Source organism: Bos grunniens, chromosome 29, assembly GCF_055505025.1.
Source record: "Bos grunniens cultivar Pamir isolate PY7600 chromosome 29, Bosgru_T2T1.0, whole genome shotgun sequence".
Classification (NCBI taxonomy): domain Eukaryota; kingdom Metazoa; phylum Chordata; class Mammalia; order Artiodactyla; family Bovidae; genus Bos; species Bos grunniens.
The window spans coordinates 8,609,612-8,634,755 of NC_141193.1; the positions used below are offsets into that span (position 1 = coordinate 8,609,612).

Below are 25,144 nucleotides of genomic sequence, written 5' to 3' on the forward strand. Positions count from 1 at the left end.
AGAATAATGGAGTCAGTAGCCATTTCCTTCTCCAGGGGATCTTCCCGACCCAGGGATCAAACCCGGGTCTCCTGCATTGCAGGCAGATTCGGGAAACCCTTCCACCCCATAGTCAGCCTGGAGCCTCACTGGAACCTGGCAAAGGGGCACGGCCCTCAGCTTGCAGAGGGCAAGACTGAGCCTGGGCCTTTTTTTAACCCAAGTCACTTGTCCTGTCTCTCTCACCCTCCCTGGGCTCTCCCAGTGGCCCCCTCTGTCTCATGCAAACAGCAGATGCCAAAGGAATCCAAGAATAAAGTCCTTTATTGTCTTCCGAGCTGTGGTGATAGGGCTGGGGACTCCAGGAGACTCAGGTGGAACTTCCCTGGACCCGGTTGTAGAGGAAGATGGCGCCTTTGGCTGAGGGGCAGAGCTCAGCCCACATCTCAGTCTCCTGCAACCTCTGCATACTCTGTGGGGAGAGACAGTGAGACCCAGACATCTCAGCGTCAGGTTTCCTGTGGGAGCTGTGCCCACAGTTCTGAGCCTCAGAACCTCATGTTAAGGGGGCTGAGCAGGTCCCTGGCACTCTCCCTGGGCTGAAGGCAACCCCGTGAGGACTTGTGGCTCTGGAGAGAAGCTCTGAGATCTGGGAGCCCCGTCCGACCCAGGCCTGGGAGACAGACGTGCATGACCAGGCCTCTGCAAGCCCCAACCCAGATGCTTATCCAAATGACACACTTTGCCACCTCGAACCTGTTTCTCCACAAAGATGATTCCTGTGGATTCGTGGGCCTCAGGTCCCCCACTCATGTAGTGTCTCCTCACTTGCTCAGAAGTCAGGCTGCACCTGGACAGGATGTGAGAGTGGCCTGGTGAGTGCTTAGCCCCTGGAGGGGCCCTGTAGAGCACCATCTCCCTCAGCCATGCTCCTCAACCACCCACCTACTCCAGGACCCAGGATTCTGTCCCCCAGAGATCACTCACTGGACGTAGAACTCAGCACTGGCACGGCCGGCACTGGTCTCATTGCAGGCGATGCCCAACAGCAGCGGCTGACTCAGGGTGAGTGGCGGCACATTCACCTGGGGCCAGGGATACCACCTGTCAGTGCCCAATTCCCACGTCCCCGCCCCCTCAATGAAGAATAGCATGTTACCCTAGTACAGCGTTTTACAGTTTGTAGTTCAAGTGCCGAGAGTCACAGAAAGTCAGATCTTGGGCACGTTCATTTCATGTGGGAAAACTAGAACTGGAGAGATGGAACAGTTTGCCCTGAGTCACCCAAGGGAAGTTGATTTAGTAACTGGGACTCCTATTTACCCCTCTTTTCAACAAACCTGGTGGGGAAGTAGGCAAGACATTTATCATTATCCCCACTGTAGGGAGGAAAACCCTGAGGCACACAGAGGCAAGGGTTAGAATTCCATTTCAAGTGTGCCTAGCTGCAAAGCCAAGCTCTTTGCTCAATGATGGATGCCTAGGACTTCCCTGACAGTCCAGCAGTTAGGAGGAGTCCCGTACTCTCACTGTCAAAGCCCTGGGTTCAATCCCTGGTCAGGAAACTAAGATCCCACAAGCCGTGTGCCAGTCTGGACCTATGGAATTCTGGCTTGTTCTACCTCCTCCCTCCTTGCCCACTACTCTGTTCTGCCTGCCCCTCACTCACCTCATCACAGATCTCCTGGAGGACACTGGAGAAGAGCTCGTGTACCACCAGCTCCCCAGGGAGGTCCTTGTGCAGGGGGCTGTCACCTGGGCACAGGGCCTGTGAGAGGTCAAGCTCAGTCTCTGCTCCCCTCTTTCCGCCCTACTTCCCCCCCACACGCACTGGCCCTGAGGGCCACTTCCTCTGACCCCAGCCCTCTTTTTCCAGATGGGCAACTACTGGTTCAGCTAGGTTCTCCATCCCCACCCCCACCCCCAGTTCCCTAGCTTCCCATGGGTCTGGGACAGGATTCAGCGGAGAGGCTGAGAGGCTACCCCTAAGAAGAGACTTTGGAGAAGCACCAGGCCAACTCCCCTTTTAAGAGATGAGGAAGACAAAGCTGAGCTTTGTGGGTCTTTGTGCCTCTGCGCCCAGCCTGGCATCTCACCTGAGGCTCAGGATGCCCACCGGGCACGTCCACCAGCCCAGGTGCCTCAGCCACCTGGCCAGAGCGGCGCAGGAAGACAAGGAAGTCGTCAGCAGTGGCCAGTGCAGCGCCCACGCCCAGGGGGTCCGCCAGATAGGCTTGCTTGTCACCCCAGTCGGTGGCCCCCTGCTGTCGCAGCCAGGCAGCTGAGCTGGCCCAGTTGGTCCCCAGGAAGTCTTGATAGGAAGTAAGGCCCAGGCGCAGGAGCAGCTGTGGCCCTGGCAAGCCAGTGGGTGCCAGTGTGGCGGAGTGCAGGCGGAACTTGGGGGCATTAAAGAGCCAGGGCTGGGCCTGAAGCCGGCTCTCCCAGATGGCGATGATGGCCTTGTCTCCTCCTGGCAGTGGGCGACGATCATAGGCTGGGCTCAGCTCTGCCCGAACCTGCTTCTCAGGCAGCCCCCCGGGGGGGCACTGCAGCAGCAGGGACACCTCAGGGTCCATGGTCTGGAGAGGGCAGTTCTGGGGAGGACACAGCCAAGCCTGTCACCTCGGGGGACCCACAGCCTCCCTTGGGCGCGGCAGCTGGCCCCCTCTGTCACAGACTTCCTGAGGGTACCCACCCCCCCGCAGCCCTTCTACATCCCCCTGACCACTCCCTAGGCAGTAAAATGTCTTATCATCCCAGCAAGAGCTCCTAGGCTCCTGCTACCAGATATCCCTTAGACTCCCCGGCATCCCTACAACCCAGAGGTCCTGGGTCCTGTCTCTCCCCAGTGCCCCTGTCTCCCCAAACCAGAGGTCTTGCCTCCCCGAGTGCCCCTGTCTCCGCAAACCAAAGGTCCTGGCTCCAACCCTAGACATGCCGGGACCCCTCCCACCATCCGGAAGCTCCGGCCTCCAGCAGGCACTCACAGGCCCACTCTCCCGCAGGCTCCGCCCCTTTCCTCGGAGCGGAAATGCCTGCCCCCTTCTTTCTCGGCTTCTCATTGGCCGGTCCCTGCGCTCAGGGCCCCGCCGGATCAGCTGCCCGGCACCCGGAGTCGGTGAGTCTTCCTGTCTGTCCCTGTTCCGTCTGTCTGGCCGGTCCAAACAATTCCGCACTTTAGCCTGGATGGCGGCCGCGCCTCCCGAGGCGCGCCTTGCGGAGCAGACCAACGAGCCTGGGTCAGGGGGGTTCAGCTTCCCTGGGACCCGTGGCTGACATAGTGTGACCTTGGGCAAGTCTTGCCTGCTGTGCCTCAGTTTCCCTATCGGCTCCAGGGAGTTGGGGGTGGGAAGTGAATTTAGTGATCTGAATATCCCCCTCCCAGCTCTCAAATCCTGAGGCTCTGTGACACCGGGCAGCATGGGGAGATGGGAGGGTCCTTAACAGTCTCCCATGTCACTGCTCCCCACAGGTCTTGGCCATGAACTCCTCTGGAGGAAGGAGGCGGGAAACAGCTGGGCCCAAGGGTAGAAGGGCTCACAGACCCCCCCGGGACCAGGTGCTCCCCTCTCCACCCTCACCCCTGCTCCCAATGTGGGAGGGCGGGGAGGGCAGCTCTGAGCCCTGCTCCCTGGGAAATGCTGATGGCATGGGAGCAGGAGCTGCTGGGTCATACTGTTCCCAGGAGCACAGGGACTGCTGTCCCTCTGGTCTCCTTCTGCGGCAGGTCACTCAGATTTCAGGGTGAGCAGCTGGGCAGGCAGGGTTACCACTGGGACTAAGGGTCAGCTCTGGGCTCTTTCAGGACCAAGATGTCCAGCTGTCCAAGGCTCTGTCCTACGCCCTGCGCCACGGGGCCCTGAAGCTGGGCCTTCCCATGGGGGCCGGTAAGTGAGCATCTTAGGGGCTGGGCCCAGGAGTGCTTGGAGCCCAGGGAGTAGAGTGAGCCAGTCGGTAATCGCCTTCCCCCATGGCTCCTACCACAGTCCTGTGGGGACAGCACAGAAGGTACATCCCTGCCATGTAAGGGAAGGCTGAGGCCCAGAGCCCAGGATCATGTCCAGGGCGGACTGGGAGAGGAGCCTGTGTCTGGCCAGGCCTGGTGATACCTCCAGCCCAGTGGCCCAATAAACACTTACGCCAAGATTGGGCACTAGGGGTGTTGGGGCAACTGATGTTTATTAAGTGTCCACTCTGGGCTGGGTTCTGTCCTCAAAAGGGTCCCTTGATCTTAGTGACCCTCTATGAGACTGGGGGTCCTGTCTCTTCATGAGACAGAGCCTATTTCATGTAAGGTGAGGGACTGAGGCCCAGAAAGGGGGGACTGTCTAAAGGTCACATAGGCTCTGGTCTTGCGGTCTGAGGCTCCCCCTGTGAACTCTGGCGCGGGCCAGAGCAAGGTCATTTCCTTACCACCCTGCCTCCCCACAGATGGTTTCGTGCCCCTGGACGCCCTCCTGCAGCTGCCCCAGTTCCGCAGCTTCTCAGCTGAAGATGTTCAACGCGTGGTGGACACCAATGCGAAGCAGCGCTTTGCCCTGCAGCCAGGGGACCCCAGCACCGGCCCCCTCATCCGGGCCAATCAGGGTCACTCCCTGCAGGTGGGTCATAAGGGGACAAGTGGCAGAGCCACGTGAGAGCCCTGCCTGTGCGGGGAGGGTCACTGCCGCCCTTCCCCCCGCATCCATCCCAGGTGCCTGAGTTAGAGCTGGAGCCCCTGGAGACCCCGCAGGCCCTGCCCCTGATGCTCGTCCATGGCACGTTCCGGCAGCACTGGCCGTCCATCCTGCTCAAGGGCCTATCCTGCCGAGGAAGGACACACATCCACCTGGCCCCAGGACTGCCTGGGGACCCTGGTGTCATCAGTGGTCAGTGCCCCTCTCCCAAGCTACTCCTACGCAGTCTGTCCTTCCAGGTCCCCCTCTGAGGGTCATAGCCTCTTGTTCAGGGCCAGCCCATACTTGCATGCAGGAACAAATCCCCTCCTCACCCCTTGAAATGAGCCCAGGATCCCAGCCCGCCCAGGTTTGATAACTACAGTCCAGACGCCCCAGGCCCCAGCTCCAATTGTCCACTCAGGCATGCGGCCAAATTGTGAAGTGGCTGTGTTCATCAATGGGCCCCTGGCCCTGGCAGGTGAGTCTGCACACAGGAGGGACCACCCCAGGCCTTCTGAGAGGGCTTGAATCACAGGTCTGGCTCTGTCGGCAGATGGAATCCCCTTCTTTCGCTCTACCAATGGGGTGATCCTGACTCCAGGGAATGCTGATGGCGTCCTGCCTCCCAAGTATTTCAAGGAGGCCCTGCAGCTGCGCCCTACCCGTAAGAACCACTACCCCAGCCAGCCCTGTTCTTTGTGCCCGAAGCCTGTGCCCTCTGCCCTCACCTCTTTCCCAGCTTGCAACCTCAGACTGACTTAGTTCTCCTTTCTCTAACAAACTCTCCTCTCTATCTCAGGAAAGCCCCTCTCTTTGGCTGGCAATGAAGAGAAAGAGCATCAGAGAGACTCCAAGCATAGCTCCAGAGGAAGAGGGATGACCCAACAATAAAATATTTATTTTTTAAAAAATGTAAAAAGATAAAAAAGAAACTGATTTGAAACTACGAGTCATCATCCCGTGGCTGCAGCCAGTCTTCCTCGTGTGCTCAGGGACTTCAGCTGGGTCAGAGGTGTTGGTCCTGGCCACTCAGACAAGGGAAGGGCGGGTGCTGTGCAAATGAGGGCCTACCCTCCCGGAGGATGGCAGGGTCTGACCCAGCCAGGACCCTGGTCTACACAGAGCCAGTGACAGTGAGTGAATGGGTCCAGCTCGGTCGTTGCATGTCTGGACAGTGTGTGGACGGTGAGTCCCAGCGGGTGTGGACTTAGGAGTGGTCATGGCAGGTGGTGAGCGGGCGGGGGCAGTGAGACAGGCTTCAGAAGGCCTCGTGGCCTCCGGTGAGCTGCAGGAAGAGGTCCTCGTCCAGCTCCTCCCCCCGGGCCCTCTCCCGAGTGGACAGGAAGATGTAGCCCCCGATGTACTCATGCACAATGCGGCAGCTGGCGGACACGCAGCTAAAAGCCACGTTGATGTGCTCGTCAAACTCGATGGCCACCTGTGGGGCGGGCGGTCAGAGGGCTGGTGCCTTGCCCCTGGCTGGGTCCGGCCCAGTCCCAGGTCCCTCCCCCACCTTCACTCCAGGCCCACCTGCCGGATGTCCCAGTTGACGTTCCACTGGCGCATGTTGCTGAAGCGCCAGGTCTTAACCACGTCACCCACAGACAAGTCGATGCGGATCAGTCGGTTGTTGGCGATGCCCAGGATCTCGTCTTTCCTGCTGCCCTTGAACCTGGTGCCCAAGTGGAAAGTGTGAGGGGGGGACCTCCACCCCCACTCTGCATGGCCCCGGAGCCCACCCAGAGAGCTTGGTGTGGCACTCAGGAGCAAGCTGGCAAGTTAGTCCCTTAGTTTCTCTGGGTCTCAAATTCCTCATGTGGAAAATGGGGCTTCACTGATGTAATCCCTATGATAGCATTTAGCAGCGTCAGCCAAATAGTCCATGCCTTTCAATAGGAACATTTTTTTTTTTTAGCATCATCCTCAGCTTGTTCCTATCTACAGGCTTGGAAAGTGGGCAGTCAAAGGGGGTGCTCCCTTCACAGCAGCCACCCAACCTTGTCCTATAGACCAGCTGCCCAAGGCCCAGGGAGAACGGTGTGTGGCAGGGCTGGGATGGGTGCAGGGGGCCACCGGCTCTCTCGGCCTGATTGCTCTCTAGTGTGTGCTGCACAGGTGCAGGATGGAGGGAGTGCACACGGGCTGCCCTCAGTAAGGTCTCCCCTCCGAGGACAGGAAGGAAGGCTTCACACGCTGCCCCCAGGCAGCAGGGGAGGGCTGTGCCTAATTGAGCAGGCTGGGGTGGGGCTCCTACCTGACCACAACATAAGAGATGCCGAAGTCGGGGAGGGACTGCCAGGCCTGGATGAAACGCAGCTGGGCCTCAGACAGCGAGAGTTGGGCCACATTCTGGTGGGCTTCCAGGATCCGTGGAGTGAGCTGCAGGACCAAGCTGGTGAGGGGCTGCCAAGGTCCCTGAGACCCCCAGCCTGTCCCCATCAAGGAGACAGGATGTGGAGCCTGCGGTGGGGACAGTGCCCAGCGTGGGGCCACTGGAGTGCACCCTGTCTGCATTCAGCCACGTGAGCTGAGCCAGGCCCTGTGGAGGACGGGGCGGCTGGACTGTGACCCCTCCCAGAGGGTTACACCCAGTCCCAGGACCCGGGAGGGAGAATGAGCGAGTGAGCGCGTGCATTTCCAGGGGAAGGCTCTGTGGAGATCCAGGGGCCGAGGTTGGCCAGGTAAACCCTCTGGTCAGTCCCACCACCCACTCTCCCTGGCACCTGCTTGGCCTTGAACTTTCTCTGGAAGCGTGGGGCCACAAGGCCATAAGGGTTGAGGCCCTCGGCGGAGGCATCGGGACCCTGGGGATGGTTGCCGGAGCCCCCGCCGCCGCCGCCTGTCCGCTGTAGGCTGAGGAAGGCCAGGATGGCCTGGACCTCGCTGGAGTAGCTGCTGTCCGCCATGGTGCGGCCCTTGGAGGCCAGTCGGCAGCCAGCCATCCAGCGGGCATACTGCTGCTCCTGGGGTGGGAGGGGCGGGGAGAGAGGTGAGGGCCCTGGTCTGGCCCCGCCCCTTGCCCCTGGCCTGGCCCCGCCCCGTGCCCCTGGCCTGGCCCCGCCCAGCACCCATTTAGCTCCAGCCTCCAGGGGTCCTGGACCCGGCCCTTCACGCACATCCTGGCACCGCAGGTAGATCTCACTCATGCCCTCAGGGGAGGGCACCAGGAGTTTGATGCAGAACTTCTGGCCTGAGACGTTGACATCAGGGACCACTTCACAGCCTGGAGGAAGAAGGGATGGGCTAGGGGGCTGGGGAGAGGAGCCCTGGTGCGAGGGCCCTGGGTGAAAGCCAGCCCTGCACAGCAGCCTCGGGTCAGAGGGCATCTTCCGGCCCTTAGTTGGAGACAGGTGAGAGCATTCACCTGGCCAGTCCCAGGTGGGTCAGGTGAGGCCCCTGCACGCCCCTGGCCCGGCCCTGCCCTTGTCCTGCAGACCGCCATCACTCACCCTTGAGGTTGAGCTGCTGGATGGGTTCCCCGGGGGCCTCGTCCTGGCTCTTGTAGTAGGACAGGGTGGTCTCCTTGAACACCACCCAGTGCTGGCGGTACCCCTTCAGAGTCAGTTTCCGGGGCCTGAGGGTGTGGCAGGAGGTTCAGGACAGGCCACCTCCCTCCCCCCCATCCTCTCTCCGCACTGGGCCCCCCTCCAGCAGGGCTGCCAAGGCTGGATCCAGACCCACCGGAAGATCCGGAGATGGTCCTTGAGTTCTGGGATGGTGGTGAGGCTGTCCTGGGGAGAAGAGGAGTCAGGGGGCGCCCAGCCCCTGCGCTCAACCCTGACCCCAGCCCCTGACTGGAGCCGCTCCTCACCAGCATGTCCGTGGGCGCCGACCCCTCCAGCTTCACCTCCAGGTTGCTCAGGGCTAAATCCAGGTCGTCCAGCCCTGAGTCTGTGCCCGCTGGTTCGTCCACCTCCCCGCTCTGGGACAGCTTGTTGATGTGGTACTGGAGGGGGCACATGGCCAGGGATGGCTAAGCCGGCAGCCCATTTGCCCAAAAGGGCTTCCCCGGATACAGGGTTCCCCCTGGAAGACCCTGCCCTAGGCCTGGCCTGCACCCAGCCCCTGGGGGCCCCCGGCCTGCCCAGCACCTGTAGGGCTGCAAACACCATCATCTCCTCCTCGGTGCAGTCAATCTCTTCCAGCAGCAGGTCCCACCGAGCCTGCTCATACAACTGGGTCAGCCGCACTGGGTCTGTCTGGAGGGAGGGGGAGGCTGGGTTGGTTGGGTGACATCTGTCCTGAGCACCCCATGCACCCAGCTCCCCGCAAGCCTCCGGCCTCAGCCCGACCTGTGCTGTGCAAGCTCATGGAGTGGTTCCACATGGGCAGCAGACCCCAACCGCAGCCTGCCAACCCCATCTGCCCAGGCAGGCGGTGGTTTCTTCCCTCTAAACCTTTCTGTGCAGATATCGACTATTTGTCTACTGTGTGCCCTGCATGAAGGGACAAGGCAGGGGCTGAGTAAATCTCTCAAAAAATAAGTGATTCAAAGCGATAAAGGAAGTAACTTCCAAAACAGGGGCTCACTCGTGGACTCAGGCAAGAATCCCACGAGTTTGATGGTGATGAGAAAGAATGGAACTAGGGTGTGGGGGTGGGGAGGGCTGCTACTCCCCAGAGGGAAGCATTCCGGGAAGGCTTCCCTGGGGAGGGGGCTTGCTGTGCTGACACCTGGGAATGACAAGGAACCACTGACGAGAAGAGTGGTAGGAAGAACATTCCAGAGAGAAGGAGCAGGGAGCTCAAAGGGGCAACTCCAGTTACCCATAGAAGTAAGACTAAGCCCACACTTCCTCTGAAACCCACCAGCATCAATAGCAAAGCCATAACAGGGATAAAGGCAAAAGAACTAAGAAGAGAGAGGGGACTAAAGCAGGTTGAGAGATACTAACAAAATTTTGGAAGATGAAAAGCAGAAACGTGGACAAGGACTGAGTTGCAGAGAAGGAGAGCTGGGTTCTCACACTCTTTTCCCTCTCTTGTTCTAAGGCAAAGGCACTAATGAGCTTGGAAAAATCAGAAAGCAAACAGCAAAAAGAACTAAGATCTGAACAAAGGCATCCCAGTTCATGTCGTAGACAGGCTCAGGTCTGGGAGGTGAAGGTGTTAGTCACTCAGTGTCCTATTCTTTGCAACCCCATGGACTATAGCCCGCCAGACGCCTCTGTCCATGGAATTCTCCAGGCAAGCATACTGGAGTGGGTTGCCACGCTCTTCTCCAGGGGATCTTCCCAACCCAAGGATTGAACCCTCGTCTCCTACATTGCAGGTGGATTCTTTACTGTCTGAGCCACCAGGGAAGCCTTTCTGCGAGGCGAGGGTGGGCTCAAATGAGGACCATAGAAAGCCTGTAAATGGAACAGTTCCTCCCTACTCCCTGCAGCCGAGTGACTCCCTGCTCCCAGCTGGCACCTGGTAGAAACCAGAGATTTACTCTCTCAAGATGCTGAGCCAGTGCATCTGGCACTCATGGCACAGCTGGGTGGGAGTACGTTGTACTGAAAACAGCTGAATGAAGAGAAAGTTGGCATTTTGAAAGATGAGACACCCTCAGCCCTTCTCCATTTGCCATCAAAGACATTGGCAATGAGCCTTCTATTCCCCAGTCAAGAGATCAGAGCTTTCACTGCTGGGAAGCCAAAGAGAAACCCCCCACAATGAGGGGGCATTCCTGCCCCATTTTCGCCAGGAGACCCTCCCAAATGCCAAGCCCTGTTCATCCACTCGGGTTTCTAATTGGCTTCTTAGAGCCTTACTAAGTATGAAAGGGCAGGCAGGGATTATCCACATTTAACAAAAACTGCTGGCATGAAGTACAGTCAGGGGGAAAAAGAACTCGGAGGAAATAAAGACAATGTAGACAGCAGAAAAACACTTCAAACACTAGTTGAAATCCTTACAGAGACAAAATTCTGCACTCCTAAAACAAGAACAGGAAGCCATTTTGAAAAGGAATGTAATCACAAAGTTATAGTAATTAAGACAACATGGTATTGACAGAGACAAATTGATCAATGGAATCAAAGAGAGTTAGAGAGAGGGACTTTGCTGGTGGTCCAGTGGCTGAAACCCTGTGCTCCCAGTGCCGGGGGCCCAGGTTCCATCCCTGGTCGGGAGCTAGATCCCACATGCTGCAACTAAGAGTTAACATGCTGCAAATAAAGATCTCGCATGATGCAGTGAAGATCAAAGGTCCTGCATGCTGCAAACTAAGACCCGGCACTCCCAAATAATTTTTAAAAAATATTTAAAAAGAGAGTCAGAGAGAGACTCATGTATGTTCACCTTGGGACAAGGGAAATCTTGCCATCACTGGGGAAAGGATGTTCTTTTCAATAAATGGACCTGGGTCAATTGGATACCCATATGGTAAAAAAAAAAAAATTTTTTTAATGAAAAAAAAAGTAAAGTATTTGTATCTCTGCCTCTTACCACATACAAATATCAGTTCCAGTTGAGTTGCAGATCTGAATATCAAAGTGAAAACAGTAAAACCTTTAGAGAAAAATAGGACTACATCTGTGCAATTTTAGAATAAAAGATTTCTTAAACAGGATGTAAAATATATTAATCATAAAACAAAACTATGACTCAGATTATATTAAAATTAGGAGCTCGTGTTCCTCAAAATAAACTACTAAGAGAATGAAAAGGCAAAGTATTCTGTGCTTTGTGAAAATATATTCACAATATATTTATCTGTCAAAGTACTCTGCACAGAATATATGAAGAACTCCTACAAAGCTGTACGAGAAAGATAAGTACCTCAGTGTAGAAACTGGTAAAACATTGGACAGAAACTTCACAAAAGAGGATATCCAGAGGGCTAACAGTCATGTGAAAAAGTTCTCAACTTGACTAGTCATCAGGGAAACGTACATTAAAGCCACACAGAAACGCAAATCAGTGGTTGCCTGGGTGTGGAAGAAGGAATGACTGCAAATGGGCACTAGAGAGCTTTCTGGGGTGATGGAAATGTTCTAAAATTGGATCGTGGTGATGGTGGCATAGCTGTATCTTACTAAAAATAAACTGCTTACAGTGGGTGGTTTGTGTGGTATAGAAGTTATATCTCAGTAAAACTGCTTGAATAAACAAACAAAATACCATATGAGATACTATTACACACCCACCTGAATAGCTAAGATGGGAAAGGCAGGAAATATCAGGTACTGGTGAATGTGTGAAACAGTTGAAACTCTCATCACTGCTGGTAGGGGTGTACGGGGGTGTAGTTATCTACTACAGCTAAACCAGTGTCTGCCCCATAACCCCTGTGGCTCAGATGGTAAAGAATCGGCCTGCAATGCAAGGGACCCAGGTTCACTCCCTGGGTTGGGAAGATCCCCTGGAGAAGGAAATGGCTACCCTCTCCAGTATTCTTGCCTGGAGAATCCCATGGACATAGGAGCCTGGTGGGCTACACTTCATGGCTTCACAAAGAATAGGACACACTTTCATTTTTCAAACTAGTGCGTGCCCTACAACCCAGCAATTCCACCTCTTGGTGTATACCTTACAGATAATATGGTATATGTTCACCAAAAGACATATGCTGGAATGTTCATAGTGTTTCTATTCATAATAGCCCAATCTAAACATTGTACAATGCCCATCAACAGTAGAATGGAGGACTTGCCTGGTGTACTGGATAAGAGACCTCCTGCCAATGCAGGGGACACGAATTCAATCCCTGGTCTGGGAAGATTTCATATGTCATGGAGCAACTAAACTCATGCACCGCAACTACCGAGCCCACGCTCTAGAGCCCGCAAGCCTGCACACAGCCGTGAAGAGCTGGTGCAGCCAAAAATTAGTAATAACAAAACAATAGAATGGAGAATTAAAATCAATTGTGGTATACTGACAGCCTGAAATAGTACACACCAAGAAGAAATATGCTACCCTATATGCAACATGGATGAATCATACAAGCATAATGCTGAGTGAAAAAAAATACACAAAAAGAGTATATAGAATGTGTGACTTCCTTTATGTAAATTTCAAATATGGGCAAAACTAATCTATGGTGTTAGCAGTAACAGTAATGGTTCCCCCTGCGGGAGATACTGCTTGGCTTCTGAATGCTGGTAGAGTTCTATTGCTTGATGTGTTGGTGACATTTGTGAGTATTTCTAAATGTATATTACACTAAAAAATAAAATAAAAAAACACTAAAAAGGGACAGTCAGAAAATAAGAGCTCTTACAATTTAAAAAGACAGTTGCAGAAATTATAAAGTCAATAGATTATTTGGAAGATCAGTCAAGGAACTTTCCAGAAAGTAGAACAAAAAGACAAAAAACATGAAAAAGGAAAAAAAAAGATAAATACCCAATTTTTTCTTGTAAAAATAAATCCAGGAGGTGTAATATCTACCAAGTTCCAGGAGGAAAAAAAAAAACAGAAAAGTGGAAGGCAGTGAATTATTAAAGAGATTGTATAGACCATATTTCCAGAACTCAAGGACCCAGGCTTCTGGTCTGAAAGGGCTCAGCAAGTATGTGGGACAATCAAAGAAGAAAGATTCATATGAGGACATACTATTGAGAGATTTTTTTAAACATCAAGAAATAAGGAAAAGATTCTTTTGTGTCTTGTTTTGGCTGCGCTGTGTGGCTTGCAAGATCTCAGTTTCCTGATGTGGAATTGAACCCAGGTTATGGCAGTGAAATTGCTGAATCCCAACCACTAGACCACCAGGCAACTCCCAAGAATATTCTTAAGTTTCTGGGGCCTCTCCTACTCCTCCAGGAAAAATGGCAAGGGTCACATATGGAAGGGTTGAAAATGAAATGGAGTTAGATTCTTCAACAGAAACACTAGAAACTCGAGGACAATGGGAGGTTGCTTCAAAATTTGGCAGGAAAATGTTTCAAACCAAGAATTATGCAAACTTTCATGTGAGGGCAGACCAGTGACCTTTTCAAACACACAGGATTTCAAACCACTTAGGGAAAGCTATTACCATGTTGCCATTTTAGGGGAAGTCATTGAAATATATGCTCCATTGAAATGAGGGAGTCAGGAATCAAGAAGTCAACTATAGGAATTACCAGGAAATACTGAAGGGAAGTTCCAGGACAACAGTCAACCAGTGGGTCTAGATTGCCACCATTCCACGGTTCTCACCAAGATATAACACTGATTGATATCCTAAAGTAACCAATCATTTTGAAAGGGGCGTTGTGCTCCAGCTGCAGTGTTGGGGGGACTGGGTTATGCAACATCCCACCTCATCACTCTGAAGAGCTCCCACGGCAGGCCACAGATTCACGGAGAGTGTCCAGAGAGCCTTTTGGCGTCTCACTTCTAATTGTGCACAGATAGGCAATTAACAGATGGTAAAGAATCTGCCTGCAATGCGGGAAACCTGGGTTGGGAAGATCCCCTGGAGGAGGGCATGGAAACCCACTCCAGCATTCTTGCCTGGAGAACCTCCACACACAGAGGATCCTGGTGACAGTCTATGGGGCTGCAAAAAGTCGGACACGACTGAGCAACTAAGCACAGCACAGACAATTAACAGAAAATAAATAAACCAAGAAAGGAAGTATAGTCACTCTGTGGCTTAGCTCAGAACACTATTTATATGTGTTACCATTTACAACCGCGCGCATGTTGTTTTAACCAAAAACTACAACACAGCTCAGTTGGGAAGATGCAAAAGAGGTGTATGTTGTAGGGGAAGGAGGGAGGAAATAAGACAGCTAAATTTTCATCTTTCATACGAAGTGAATAGATAATGCATGGAGTGAAGAAAAAATCAAGGGAATAGACATATCTAAGCTTGTCATATAGAGGTAAACACTAGAATAAAAAGCCAAAGACTTAAAACCTACAGTCTCTAGGGATCAGAAATCTGGGATAAGGAGAGGTAGAAAGGAAGTGTTTTTCTGTTGTTGTTATTACTATTGGGACTATTCAACTCCTTAAGCTGTTACTTTGATTAAAAATAAAATTTCAGGGATTTTCCTGGTGGTGCAGTATTGCATGGGGCACGGATTTGATCCCTGCTCAGGGAACGAAGAGCCCCCATACCACAGGTGCGGCAAAAACAAACACTTAATTTACAAAACAAAGAAAACAGGAAAACCAAATGAATTTTAGATAGTGGATAACATGACCTTGAACAGCAACCACTAATCGCTATGAAACAAGTGAATGAATGGTGAGATTTCCCCAGCTTGCTGCCTGGAGCAAGTGTGAATGCTGCAGGCAAGAGGAGGACCCCAGATGGAGCCCAGCATATTCCCCAAGGTGAGAGGTGAGCAGGTGCAGCTGAGAATTTGGCGAGTCCAAGGCAGCTAGAGTTCACAGGGCAGAGTGCTGCAGAGCAGAGAACTGCACAGAGAGAAAGTTCTACATGGAATCAGCAGAGGGCCCCTTTCGAGTCTTTAGCTGATTAATGAGTGTGCATGTGTGTGTAAGGAAACAAGCCAAGGCTGATGGAAGAAAACACTGAAAGACACACGTGGACATTTGCCAGAGCTCACACCAGGGTGGGAAGAGTTCGTATTCCCAACAGAGATTAGAGAAACCTCATCATATGTATATAACATCAGAAGACTCAGGAGGCTCTTGCCTCAGTAATAGGGTAAACTTTTGTCCGGTCTAATTAATAACTGCCTTTGCCTTTGTGCATGCGCAGTTGTGTCCGACTCTTTGTGACCCCATGGACTACAGTCCACCAGGTTCCCCTGTCCATGGAATTTTCCAGGCAAGAATACTAGAGTGGGTTGCCATTTCCTACTCCAGGGGATCTTCCTGACCCAGGGTTGGAACCTACATCTCTCGCGTCTCCTACATTGGGAGGCAGATTCTTTACCAATTGGCCACCTGGGAAGTCCCAATTAATTATCACAAATTACAATTATTAATGTTCAAAGCAAACCTTAGAAGGATCAAACTGTTTCCAAGTGTCTTAACTTTATCCCCAAATAAGATTTTAAAGTATTTTAAAAATCCAGCATGTAAGAGTATAAGATTTGTAGTGTCTGGTATCAAATTAAAAATTATCAGGCATGAAAAGCAGAAAAACACAACTCATAATTAGGAGATAGTCAATAGAAGTAGATCCAGAAATGACATAGATAATAGAATTAGTAGACAAAAACACTAAAAAGTTTTAATTTTTTTGGCCTTGCTGCATGCACAATCTTACTTCCCCACCCAGGGATGGTTTAGTCTTAACCACTGGACTGCTAGGGAAGTTCCTAAAATGTTATTTTAAATATATCTTGTATATTCAAGAAGATAGAGGAAAGCATGAGCATGTTAAGGAGAGATGGAAAATGTTAAAAAGGTCAAAACTGAACTTCTAGGCAGGGTATTAATGACAGATTAGACAAGGGAGAAGAAAAGATTCGTAAACTTGAAGATAGAGCAATAGAACTATCCAAAATGAAACATAGGAAAATAAGACTGGGGGAAATAAAAAACTGAACAGAGCATCTGTGAACTGTGGGACGATTTTCTGTGTCTAATAGTCACGTCATCAGACTCCCATAAAATGGAGGAGCAGAAAAGATACATGAAGAAACAAAGGTCAAAGATTTTCCAAATTTGATGAAACCTATGAACTCGGATTCCAGAGGCTCAGTGGACCCCAAGCATGAGAAACCTGAAGCAAACCAAGGCGCATGATCGTCAAATTGTTTAAAGCCAGTGGTAAAGAGAAAACCATAAAAGCAGTCAGAAAAAGACACATTACCTACAAAGGAGCAAGCCACAAGACTGTGGGGCAGTATTTTTAAGGGAAAAAAACACATTGACCGAGAACGCTACATCAAAGAATAGTATTTTTCAAAATCAAAGGCAAAATAATGACTTACAGAGACGAACAAAAACTGAAAGAATCCATCACCAGTAGATCAGCTTGAAAAGAAATGTGAAAGGAAGTCCTTCAGGTAGACAGAAAATGATACCAGCTGGAAATCCGAATCTACACACTGGGATAAAGAGCGTAGGAAATGGTGTGTGTGCAGGCAGAGAGAAAAGACTGCTTTTTATATTTAAAAATGGATCTGCTGGACAACTGATTGCTGCCTTGTGTCTTGACTGTATCAGGTCAAGGTCCTGATCGTGATGGTGGTTGGGGTACCCAGTTCCAGGGGCCTGGGATCTCATGTATTAGTTCTTTTTTTTGTTTGTTTTTTTGTTTTTTAATGATTTTATTTATGGTTGTGCACAGTCTTCATGCTGCGTGGGCTTTTCTCTAGCTGTGGCTCCTCTTGTTGCAGAGCATGGGCTCTGGTACCCACAGACCTCATTTCTGCGGATCCCGGGCTCGAGAGCCCCGGCCCAGTGGCTGTGATGCATGGGTTCAGCTGCTCTGCCACGTGTGGTCTTCCCAGACCAGGGGTGGAACTCGCGTCCCCTGCTTTGGCAGGGGGGCGATTCTTTACCACTGAGCCACCAGGAAAGCCCTCAGGCGTATTTTAGACTAGTTTTCCACGCTCCTATCTGGTGAGAGAGGCCTGGGAGCCGGGAGTCCTCAGCCACAGTGCTAGCTCTGCCATCAAAAGCTCTGGGGCCTCTAGCAAGCGCCTGCCTCTCCCTCAGTGTCTGACTCTTTGCCCACCAGGTTCCTCTGTCCATGGGATTTCCCAGGCAAGATAACTGGAGTGGGTTGCCGTTTCCTTCTCCATCATGTATCAGTTCTTATAATTGTCCGTGAGTCTACAGTTACCTCAAAACCAAAAGTTTAATAAAAAATAATGGACTGGTTATTAAAGTTTAAATAATTACAATGGGACTTCCCTCGTGGCACAGTGGATAAGAATCTGCTTGTTGATGCTAGAGACACGGGTTTGCTCCCTGGTCCAGAAAGATTCTACATGGTGCAACTAAGCCTGAGCACCGCAACTACTGAGCCTGGGAGCCGCAAGAGGAGTGTAAGTGCAGGGTCTTTGCCAGGAGTCCGTGGTAGGAGGAAGCGCTGGGCAGACAGGGAATCAAGAGTTTTGTTTCAAACAGAAGTTGAGATGCCTGTTAGGTGCCAGAGCAGAGATGGCCAGTTGGACATGAGAGTCTAGGGCTTGGACATGAGAGTCTAGAGCTCAAGGAGGAAGGTCTGGGCTGGAGGTGGTAAAACTGAGAGCTTCAAGAGCACAGAGATGATCCTTAAACCCAGGAGGCTGGAGCTTCCTGGGAGAGAGGGTGGAGAGAGGAGGCTGGAGAGGGAGCCCTGGAGCTCGCAATTCCCAGAGGCTGTAGAGACAGAAGGAAGGGCAGAGAGGGGCAGGGCAGCTGCAGACCCCCGAGCAGTGTGTGGGGATCCTAAGCAGTCAAGTAAGAAGTGGACTGGGGCACTTCCCTGGCGGTCCAGTGGTTAAGACGCCATGCTTCCACTGCAGGGGCCACAAGCTCCATCGGGGAACTAAGATCCCTCATGCCCTCCGCGCGGTACAGCCCAAAACAAAACAGCATGGAGGGCTTGGTCACCTCAACAGGATGGGGAAGGAAGACTCCAGGATGGAGTTGGCTGAGGAGAGAGAGGGCATCAAGGAGTACCCACTGGAAAGGCTTCTGGGGAGCAAAGACACTGCACCCGGGTTCTGTGGACAACGATGCTTACAAGCTTGGCAAGGAAGTGGGGACAGAGAAGCGGGGCTTTTGAGCCCGGATGCATGGAGCCTGTTTGTTGCCATGCGGACGGCAGGCAGGGAGGGAGCTGTACACACAGGCGTCCGCCTGCAAAGCTTCACCCCTCACCTGCCCTGGTTCCTGCCGGTCCCAGTGCCGCTGCCTCCAGAAAGCCTTCCCTGAGCCCAGGTGTCCCAGGCGTCTTTCACCTGAGCAGGCTTCCCAGCACCTACCACGGTCTACACTGAGCTGCCTCTCCCTGACAACCCTTGAGGAACAGGCCTTGGCATCCACGGGGGCCCAGCACCATGTTGGTGGAGCTACCCAACGGGGGTGTGGACCCACAAACGGACAGCTGGGCAGACTCCCACAAGTGTCTAACCTTCGCGGAGCCCAGACCTTCGACACGAGATCCCCCGTGTCCCACAACCCAGCCTCCCTTCTCCCTGACCCTGCCCACCTTGGGATCCAGGTCGAAGAAGCTGTAGTACTTGAAGCGCAGCCAGAGCGTGTCCCCAGCCTTGATGCCCTGCTGCATGAGGCACCGCGATGAATCCAGCCACCTGGAGCAGAGCACAGGCTGGGGGTCAGGGCCGAGCCAGGGGCAGCGGGGCGGTGGAGGGGGCCGGGCTGGCTCGGGGGCAAGCACACACATACAGGAAAGGGGGCCTGGGGACGAGACCGAGCAGGCCACGGGGGAGGGGGTGGGCTCTGGGAGCAGGACACATGGCATGGGGCGCCAGGGCGCCTGCAGACCCGACGGGCTGCGCACCTGCTGTGGAGCTGGGTCTTGTCCAAGAGGGAGCTGGGCCGAGGCAGGCGCTGCAGCAGGAGGGGGTCCGGCGGGGGCTGCGGCCGGCTCAGCATGTGGTAGCAGGCCTCCGTCTGGGCACTGTCTGAGAAGTGGGCTGGCATCCCCCGGAACGACGCGGGGGCCACGCCTGGAGTGCGGGTGGGGGTCAGCCAGGCCCGGTACCCCTCACCCACCCAGGCCTCTCCCAGGCGCCCCCCGGCGGCATCTCTGGGCTGCCGCAGCCTGCACTCACCCCCGACCAGGACGACCTTGGTCAGGTCATACACCTCCTCCTCCGGCTCCTTTTCTTTCTTCTTCTTCTTCTCCTTCTCAGGAGCCCGGAGCAGAGACATCTCCTCAGGGTGCCGGATACCTGAGGGGAGCCGAGGCCTCAAGGGGAGGCCAGGGTCCTGCCCTGTGACCTCCTGCCCCACCCATGGGCAGTTTGGGGCAGGTCCCAGCCCCCCAAGCTGGAGGGGGAACAACAGCTCGGCAAGGACGAGGTGACAGTGGCTGGGCCTGGCAAGGGAGAGGACCTTCCCCCTGGCTGGACCCTGGCAGGGGCAGCATGGGGGCCACCCGGGGACTCACTGAGGAGCCGGCAGATGGCCACCATGGCCTGGAAGAGGGGCTGGGAGAAGCTGGCGCGGAGGCGCAGGGCACGGCGGTTGGGCAGCCGCAGGATGACGGGCCGGTGCTGGGGCCCGAAGAAGAGGCGGGCGTCGGCCAGGATCCCGTATTTGTCCAGCGTCCAGTGGGTCTGCAGCAGCCACTGCCTTTTCTGTTCCCACCAAATGGCGTGGTCTGACCAGTCCTGCTTGCGTTCTGCGGGGCCACAGGCAAGGGCGACCATGTCAGCCTAGGTGGGCCCTGCCCTGAGTGCTGAGCACGAGCCTGGGATCCAGAGGTGCTGAACACCCAATCCCCGGCCCAGGCCAGGAGCAGGGCCAGGCTGGGGGCCCAGGACTGAGGTCGTGGCATGACAGCTGTTTGCTGGCTAACCTGCTTGTCCCCTGGGCTCAGCTGCCACGGAGCGGAGTCACTTCCCGGGGGAGCCCCCAACCCAGAACCCAGTGCCCCCGCCTCTCACACTCCAGGGCACTGGGCTTCCCCATGCAGCACCTCCTGTGTCCTCTTGCAAGTCCCAACTTCATGGCTTCTCTCTGGCCTTTCTGGGAGCTCGGGAGGCAGAGGCGACAGCAGGGCCTGGGGATTATGCCGAGCACACAGCAGCAGGCGCCCCGTAAAGAGCTAGTGGTTTCTAGTTCTGTGACCTTGGCCAAGACCTGAGCCTCCCTGGGCCTCAGTTTTCTAGTTCCTGAGATGTGAGCAGCCATGGACACCGAGCAGGGCCTGCTGCCCTGCGGCGAGTGGAATGTGTCTGTGACACAGGCACGTCGCTGCGCCAGTATAGAGCGTGGGCTTTCGGATAGAGATGGGAGCGCCTCGAGGTCTCACGTGGCCAGTGTCAGAAGACGTGCACGCCCCTCTTAATCCTCCCCCCAGGAGCCTGAACCAGTGCCAGGTGAGACAGAGGAAGCGCTGTGTCCCCTAGTGTCAGAGCCCTTCCTGGGGAGTGGTCCTGTCCCCTGCCCCAATTCCACCTCCTTCGAGCCTTCTCCTGCCCAGAAGCCCCCCCGCTGTGCCTTCACGGTTCTTGGTTTTGTGGCACACACTCCCGTCTCCTCGTGGCCCTCTGCCCTTGTTCTCTCTCACTGGCCCCTCTCCAGGCCAGCCCCTGCCTATCCCCATTGGTTCAGGAAGAGGACCCTCTTCTCCCTCCTTGGTCATGCCTTTTCCCAGGGTGAGGGGGAGCCAGTCTCATCTAGTCTATGTCTTCACCTTTCTGCTGTGAGCCCCAGGCCAGAAACCAACTGGCTAAGGGGCACATCCATTGGCTTCGATCATTCCAGAAACCTTTGTTCGCCTGCCTATGTGCCCGGCTCTGGGACTATGAATGCAACAATCCTGAGTCCCAGCCCCCCAGGGGCTCCTCTTAACCTTGCTCTGCCTGACTCTGTGGGGGCTTCCCAGGTGGCGCTAGTGGTAAAGAATCCACCTGTAGTTCAGGAGACATAAAGAGACACAGGTTCAATCCCTGGGTCTGCCCCTGGAAGAGGAAACGGCAACCACTCCAGTATTCTTGCCTGGAGAATCCCTTGGACAATGGAACCTGGCAGGCTACAGTCCATGGGGTTGCAAAGAGTTGGACACGACTTAGTGGACAGAGGCCCCCCCTCCCCTCATTAGCTCCCCGCAGATCCTGGGGACGGGGTGACAACGGCTAGGCTGCTTCCCTTTGCCTTCAGCCGCATTTCATCCAGGCAGTCCCGCCTCCACGCTCCACCTCCTGTCCGTCCTTACTGCCTGCAGCCCGCCCTGTTGGGAGGGGCCTGCCTTAGCCCGATAGCCTCCGCTGGGAACCCTTCCTGTGGCTCTCCACCTCCACGATGGAGTCCCAAACACCGGACAGAAGAGCAGGCCCCCAGCCTTGTTCCTTGTCACACTCCGGAGTCCTCCCTGGCCTAGAGCCCCCAGACTTCACCCTGTTCAGAACTCGCCCCGTGCCCCAGTGTCTCGCCTAGCTCCTCCCTGTTTGCGGCCCCCCTCTCGGGATTCATGGGCTTCCCTTGTGGCTCAGCTGGTAAGAATCCGCCTGCAATGTGGGAGACCTGGGTTTGATCCCTGGGTTGGGAAGATCCCCTGGAGAAAGGAAAGGCTTCCCACTCCAGTATTCTGGCCTGGAGAATTCCATGGACTGTATAGTCCATGGGGTCGCAGAGTCGGACACAACTAAGAGACTTTCACTTCACTTCACTCGGGATTCATATTGTCCTGGGCTGGGTGCGACCTCCATGCTGGCTTCCCCTGTGTAGCAGCCCACCCTGGCCCTGAGCCGGCCCCTAAATGTTGGGTCTCACCTGCCCAGCTGTGCTCCAGGCCCCAGGTTGGCACTGCTGGATTGGCTGGGCATCAGTGACTCTGATGCCCTAAGGAAAGAGTGGGAGTTGGTGGAGTGGGGACAGTATTTGCTGGGTGGGGGACAGGAGAAGCTGGAGGGACTTGACCCTGGGGGCCCAGCAGCCTGGGGAGGAGTGGCAACCACTCCAGTATTCTTGCCCGGAGAATCCCTTGGACAGAGGAACCTGGCAGGCTACAGTCCATGGGGTTGCAAATAATTGGACACGACTTAGCACGCACGCAGACCTGACTCTGGACCCAACAAGGAGCACGCAGGCTCCTTGTTGAGGCCTCTTGCTTTGCTGTGGACCGTCCCCCGGGGCCAGCTGGGCCTTCTCTTGGGGCACCTGGTCTTCACCCTCTCTGCCTTGCTTGGCCAGGCCTGCCTGAGTCTTGTCACCCAGTCTCCTGAGGGACCCTCTGCTCCCTACTTCTGCTTTCACAACCTCCTGGGGCCCTGCCTTCTGGAGGCTCCCCTCACTACCTCAGCCTTGTGGCCGGGCTGTCTGGGGGGGCCCCACGCTCTCCACAAGCCACTGACCTCCTTCTGGGCCGCACGTGGCGGGGCGGGGGCTGGATGGGCCTGAGACAGCCCGCCCCCGCCCCACACCCACAGGGGCCCAGATTGTGGGCTGGATGGGCCTATCGTGGGCCTGCCTTCCGGCTCTGGCTATCAGAGCCAGCCCGCCACCCTCCCAGGAAGGGGCAGCCCCCACCCCAGCGGGGAGAGGCGATGAGAAGACAGGGAGAAGCCCCCTGTCGCTGGCCCTGCTCCCCTCCAGGGTTGACACCACAGGAGGCTCTGCTGTAACTTCCTGTGGGGGCAGGGCCGTCCCACCCAGGCTGGGGCCTGTCACCAGCATGCTGAGGGCTTCCGCCCAGGGACAGGGCGTTGGACCAGGTCCCCAAGTCACCAGGAGCCCCCTCTGGCCTCCCCTTGACCCCCAGAATGGGACCTCAGCCTCAGCCCAGGCAAGGCCTCTCCTGACGCAGAGGCCCGTGGCCGGGTCTGGTCCTTGGGGGTCTTAGCAGAACCAGCTAGCATGGAGGAAGGGCGGACGACAGTGGGAGGGAGGGGAAGTTGAGTTGGGGAAATGTCTTTTTTGGAACAAAATGATTAAGCTGGTGCCTGAGTCACTGTGACTCCATTATCGAGGGCCGTGCAGCAGGGCCGGCCCGGAAGCCCTGGGGGACCCGGTGGGCGGCGGGGGTCGTGGGCACTCACTGATCTCCTCCACAATCTTCAGGAGCACCCCACCGATGTGTGACTCCCCCGTGACGCGGAGGGTGAGCGACTCGGCCTCCGGGTCCTCCTCTCCTATAAACACCCGCAGCTCCCAGGACGAGTCGATGTAGTCCCCGGTGGCTGTCTTCATGCCCGCCATGGCTGCGGCGGCGCTGAGGAAAGGGTGGGAAGGAGGAGAGTGGGCAGCTGGGAGGTGGCCTGTGGTGCCCGGGACAGGCAAGGGGCCAGAGGGCAAGCCCGCAGGCCAGAGTGCCGCGGCAGCAGCAAGACCCGGGGAGGTGGGTTGTCCCAGGTGAGAAACTCGGACCCCTCTCTCCATCACAATGGTTGAGCTTCGCAAGGGCCCCTCGAGACCACATTGCCCAGCCCTCTCCCTTTGTGCAGACGGGAAGACGAGGCCCCTAAGAGTAGGAAGGGGCTCCCCCTACACCCCCCAGCTCAGTGCCAGAGCTGGGCCCAACGTCCACCTGCTTGCCCAGCCGACAGCCCAGCCCAAGCCTGCCCTGGCAGCTGCCCACCCTAGAAATGGTGAACCCAGGTCAGAAAACAGTCCCCATCAGGCCCAAAGCTCAGAACCACCACCCCAAAGCTGCTGACGCCTCTCAAGGGCCGTGGAAAGTCTAGGTTGCCGCACGGAGAGAGGCGTTCTGGGCAGAGAGGGCTGCCAGAGGGCGAGGGCGAGGAGGGTCCTTGGGCCTCCAGCTGCCCACCGGCTTACCTTGCCTGCGAGGGGCTGGGGCTGCAGGTGTGTTGGGGGGGTCGGCGCGTCAGCCACTCCTGGCCACGGCCCACACACCTGCAGACCGCTGCGTGCTTCCTCCCCCTCCGCTTTCTCTTTGGAGTTTCCTTCAGAGGGCAACCCTCCCTGGCTTATCACCAGCAGGGCGGGCTTGGCCCCTCCCCAGGGCGGGCGGGCGCTGGGTGCAGGAAGCAACTGCCAACACAGCCCTGCCTCTGCTTCCAGTAAGCACAGGAAGCAAGTGGGGCTTGTGGACCCAACACCCCACAAAGGGTCCCCTCATTTGGAGGAAACTCAGTTCAAACTAGAAAAGCCACCAGCTCGGGTTCCCTTGTAGGAAGCCATCTTCCCTCTCTGGCCTGTCATGAGGTGGGGTCTTCCAGCTGCCAAAAGCAAGAGCGGTGGCATTGTAAGGATGAGATCTGGGTTATTTAGGGACCTGGCAGATCAGGCCAGAGGTTCCCCAGGTGGTGCCGCAGCAAAGAATCTACCTGCAGTGCAAGAGATGTGGGTTCAATCCCTGGGTTGGGAAGTTCCCCTGGAGAAGGAAATGGCAACGCACTCCAGGATTCTTGCCTGGAAAATTCCATGGAGAGAGCCGGGGGGGCCACAGTCCATGGGGGTCGCAGAGTCGGATACAATTGAGCACACACGCAGGTCAAGTCAGCTCAAGCCCAAGAATGCCTTTTATCACCACAAAGCAGATCCTTAAAGGCCCCAAGGGAAACAACTTTCTTAAGTCTTTCCTGTTCCCAGTAAGGGCCTATTTTCCTGCCAACCTCAGAGCTGCCCAGGGGAATAGTTGAACAGAAAGTGAAAGTCAAGTTGCTCAGTCGTGTCCGACTCTTTGCGACCCCATGGACTGTAGCCTACCAGGCTTCTCCGTCCACGGGATTTTCCTGGCAAGAGTACAGGAGGGGGTTGCCATTTCCTTCTCCAGGGCATCTTCCCAACCCAGGGATCGAGCCTGGGTCTCCAGCATTGCAGGCAGACGCTTTACCCTCTGAGCCAGTGGGCCCCTAATGTTTCATGGCCTGACTGCCCCCACGCCTTGAAGTCTCGTCTTCAGACTTGCTACCTCCCTCTGTCCTTCTACTTGCATCATGCCCGTCTGGGGCCAGTGCCCATGAGGCTCACTCCTGTTCTGCCCCTATGCAAACATGACTTGGAGGGCTCCT

General features: G+C 55.2%; 3 protein-coding genes across 11 annotated transcripts; 1 reads left to right on the forward strand and 2 right to left on the reverse strand.

The window, feature by feature from the left end:
• Window positions 1-285: 285 nt before the first annotated feature.
• NUDT22 (nudix hydrolase 22) lies at window positions 286-3,100 on the reverse strand. 3 transcript variants are annotated; one of them, XM_086384372.1, is made up of 6 exons: window positions 2,967-3,100; window positions 2,076-2,573; window positions 1,649-1,747; window positions 967-1,064; window positions 736-829; window positions 286-451 (listed from the first exon to the last, which is right to left on the reverse strand). In XM_086384372.1, the coding sequence occupies exons 1-6, from the start codon at window positions 3,039-3,041 to the stop codon at window positions 350-352; spliced, it is 966 nt and encodes a 321-aa protein (XP_086240498.1). In that variant the 5' UTR covers window positions 3,042-3,100; the 3' UTR covers window positions 286-349. The 3 variants fall into 3 exon arrangements, with proteins under 3 accessions (XP_086240498.1, XP_086240499.1, XP_086240500.1); XM_086384373.1 differs by having other exon boundaries at window positions 2,933-2,984; XM_086384374.1 differs by lacking the exon at window positions 2,967-3,100 and adding an exon at window positions 2,860-2,963.
• TRPT1 (tRNA phosphotransferase 1) lies at window positions 2,978-5,569 on the forward strand. 7 transcript variants are annotated; one of them, XR_015157803.1, is made up of 8 exons: window positions 2,990-3,097; window positions 3,452-3,538; window positions 3,785-3,866; window positions 4,411-4,580; window positions 4,673-4,847; window positions 4,951-5,115; window positions 5,191-5,301; window positions 5,437-5,569. XR_015157803.1 is itself a non-coding variant. In XM_086384375.1 (8 exons), the coding sequence occupies exons 1-8, from the start codon at window positions 3,011-3,013 to the stop codon at window positions 5,526-5,528; spliced, it is 861 nt and encodes a 286-aa protein (XP_086240501.1). In that variant the 5' UTR covers window positions 2,990-3,010; the 3' UTR covers window positions 5,529-5,569. The 7 variants fall into 7 exon arrangements, 4 of the variants coding, with proteins under 4 accessions (XP_086240502.1, XP_086240501.1, XP_086240504.1 ...); XM_086384375.1 differs by having other exon boundaries at window positions 5,059-5,115; XR_015157805.1 differs by having other exon boundaries at window positions 3,089-3,218.
• FERMT3 (FERM domain containing kindlin 3) lies at window positions 5,515-24,124 on the reverse strand. The gene is made up of 15 exons (XM_086384367.1): window positions 23,946-24,124; window positions 23,207-23,379; window positions 19,612-19,845; window positions 19,274-19,393; window positions 19,000-19,168; window positions 18,688-18,790; window positions 8,729-8,836; window positions 8,449-8,583; window positions 8,319-8,368; window positions 8,087-8,211; window positions 7,754-7,860; window positions 7,361-7,600; window positions 6,892-7,016; window positions 6,168-6,309; window positions 5,515-6,075 (listed from the first exon to the last, which is right to left on the reverse strand). Exons 2-15 carry the CDS (start codon window positions 23,364-23,366, stop codon window positions 5,896-5,898), a joined length of 1,998 nt encoding a protein of 665 aa, XP_086240493.1. The 5' UTR covers window positions 23,367-23,379; window positions 23,946-24,124; the 3' UTR covers window positions 5,515-5,895.
• Window positions 24,125-25,144: the final 1,020 nt, after the last annotated feature.